Source organism: Cibotium barometz, chromosome 10 (assembly GCF_041138505.1).
Source record: "Cibotium barometz isolate CiBa-2024 chromosome 10, ASM4113850v1, whole genome shotgun sequence".
NCBI lineage: Eukaryota > Viridiplantae > Streptophyta > Polypodiopsida > Cyatheales > Cibotiaceae > Cibotium > Cibotium barometz.
The window spans coordinates 23,704,340-23,707,226 of record NC_141055.1 but is presented as its reverse complement, the minus strand read 5'-3'; the positions used below and the strand labels follow the sequence as shown (position 1 = coordinate 23,707,226).

General features: G+C 41.1%; 1 protein-coding gene across 1 annotated transcript in view; it reads left to right on the top strand.

Moving 5' to 3' along the window:
- Nucleotides 1–2,151, top strand: part of LOC147634682 (proteasome subunit alpha type-1-B-like) — a 24,809-nt gene extending 22,658 nt beyond the window's left edge. Inside the window, exon 2 of the mRNA XM_086803822.1 lies at nt 1,370–2,151. Coding sequence (XP_086659948.1) covers nt 1,370–1,855 — 486 coding nt within the window. The 3' untranslated portion in view covers nt 1,856–2,151. The remainder of the gene's footprint in view (nt 1–1,369) is intronic.
- Nucleotides 2,152–2,887: the final 736 nt, after the last annotated feature.

Sequence of the window (2,887 nt, the reverse complement as noted above, 5' to 3'; positions counted from 1 at the left end):
ACTATTCTTTGATGCCCAACATGTGATGAGATCAGAAGCTGTGCTCCCTACCTATTTGGAGTGGGTTTTTTTCCTCTTCACGGAGTCATGGCCACAGAGATGAGTCAACTTTTTCTTGCATGAGATACATAGTTTGGGGTAAAACTCACGAGGGGGCAAAGGAGACGTTATGACATTTTTAAGAATTTTGCAGCACTGAGCTAGAGAGTCAGATAATGAGGGGGAGACATGAGGACACCCAACTAGAGCATGCTTTGAGACACCTCCGACCCAAGAACTCCTCACCATGATCACAGAGAGTGCAGAGGGGATCACCATCTGATCCCTTGAAAGATAGGTTCTTTGTTACCCCATGGCTCTGACAGAGAGTGATCTTGCAGCCTTAGGAGAGGTACACATGGCAAGAGCCCACTAGGACCCCATAGAACAAGTCATGCATATGCTTTGTTACAATGACTTGTCCAATTCATCTTCTGTTTTGATAATGTTATTTTTTTTAAAGATGCTCTATATGTCTACATACAGATTGCAAACACATTGTCTCTTTGAGACACTTCCTACCCAAGAACCCCCCATGATCACAATGGACTCGTAGAGGGATCACCATCTCATCTCTTGAAAGATAGGTTCTCAGCCGCTTTTGTAACCCCATGGCTCTGACAGAGTAATATTGCAGCCTTAGCAGGTGTATACATGGCGAGAGCCCACTAAGACCTCATAGAACAAGTTGTGCATATGCTTTGTCACAATGGCTTAATCAATTCATCTACTGTTTTGATGTTGTTATTATTTTTAAAGATGCTCTATACGACTATGTTTACAGATTGTAAACACATTGTTTCTTTCTCTCTTGGTGTGTGTTTTGGGGGAACGCTTGGTGGGCTACTTGAAACATGGGCTGAAAGGAGTTGCTGAGATTAGCTTACCAAATAAATTTGGGGGCTAAAAATTTCTTTGATAAGGCAAGTAGACAGATGTGTTTTAGCTTGAGATGTGCGTCAGAATGTCTTAGCAGCCTGGTAGGCAGAAGGATAACAGTGAGCTTCTCAGTTTGAGCTGGTGTTTCCTGCATGTCTTATCATCCCAAACAGTATTATGGTGGTGGGGACATAGTAATGAACACAGATATCCTGATCATATGTTTGTTTGTAGGAAACAACTCAATGGTGTAAAAGCTTTTTCTTCAGTAGATTTATGCTTCCTGGTTCTAGGTGTATCCTTGTGATTGCATCTTTGCTGCTACTTCAAAGGGATACATGCTATAAGTTGACAAACCTGTTATGATTCAGTTTTGAACTTAAATTGAATAATGGACAGTTTGCTTATGCATTTTGGTATCACTGTTGTAAATATCTTTCTTTTGTGGTAGGTTTGTACTCAGAGATCATGGAAACGGCCGTATGGAGTAGGTTTGCTTGTAGGGGGCCTTGATGAGACCGGTCCCCATCTGTACCAGAATTGTCCTTCTGGAAACTATTTTGAATATCAAGCGTTTGCCATCGGTTCACGCTCTCAAGCAGCCAAAACCTACCTTGAAAGAAAGTTTGAAACATTCATGGACTGCTCGAAAGATGAACTGATACGCCATGCTCTCTTTGCAGTGAAAGAGTCCCTGCAGGATGAGGAGTTGAGTATTTCAAACTGTAGCGTGGCGGTCTTAGGGATCAATGAGCCCTTCCATATTCTGGATCTGAAAGCATTGCAAAGCTTCATTGACAGTCTAGAAGAGAAGAAAGAAGAGGGTTTGGGGGATGGAGAGTCTGAGGATCAACAGGCAGATAGCTTGGTGGGAGAAGCTGGAGGTGAAACAGCTGGACCAGATCAAGCTGATGGTGCAGCTCCCATGGAGAGCTGAGTAGTAAGATTTTGATGTTTTTTTGCATGAGAACAATGTCTCTTAAGAGCATTTTGACTTCAAATCCATTAGACATTTTTCCCCTTCCCCAATTTAAGGTGCTTGATGATGGAAGGAGCAAAGCAGACTTTCAACATGCAAAATCTCACGACAATAGATAGGCGATTGAGATTCTTTTGATGCCTTCATGTCGAAACACTTGTTTTTTTGTCAAAAAATTGCTCCGAACTCTTTTAATACGCAAAAGTTAATGTGTTAATTGCTTATGTAAACAGCGATGTTTAGTTTGTCATAAATGTTTCTACCCCTTGCTCTTTACAGTTTCTGCCTTTTTTAAAGATTTCTGAACAGCTCTTCAAGCAGCACTCATTATGGGATTGTAGCATGCATCTGTAGCTTCTGGCCAATCGTTCTAGATGTGTTCACTTTTTGAGAAATCGTCTTTACTTCATGCCAATTTGAAAGTATATGACAAATGTTTGAGTCAGGTGTCTATACTGCGGATTATTTAGTCTTGGCTTTGAACTGAAGGTTGCTGCATCAGATTGTACAGTCTCACCTTGGAGAGAAGCTCAAAACCTTGTCAAAACTATACTTGCAGGGCATTATATTCCAATCCACTTGACAAGGGGACGAACTCTGATGGGTATGTCAAACTTTGATTAGCAGACATGTACAGTAGCGATGAATGAGCAGTAGCTTTGAATCGCAGGCATTTAGAGTAGCTGTCCGGATAAGGTGAAGAGTACATGTCCATGTTTGTGCTTTGACTAAAGAGTGCTTGTGCGCTTTTTTTTCAGGTGGTTTTTTTGTTAAGCAATGCTGTCCAATGCTGCTGATTTTTTTTCGTATTAAGAGAATTTGGTACAATTAGGGGCCTCCAACTTCTCTTCCCACTTGGGTTTCATTCAACCATAGCATGAATGTGAACAATGTTTATGAAGCCATTCACTTTCAGAAATCTCTTGCTGTTTGCCTCTCTTTAACATGCTTTAATTACCACCCTTAACTATTCATTGCTGAAGACTTTCT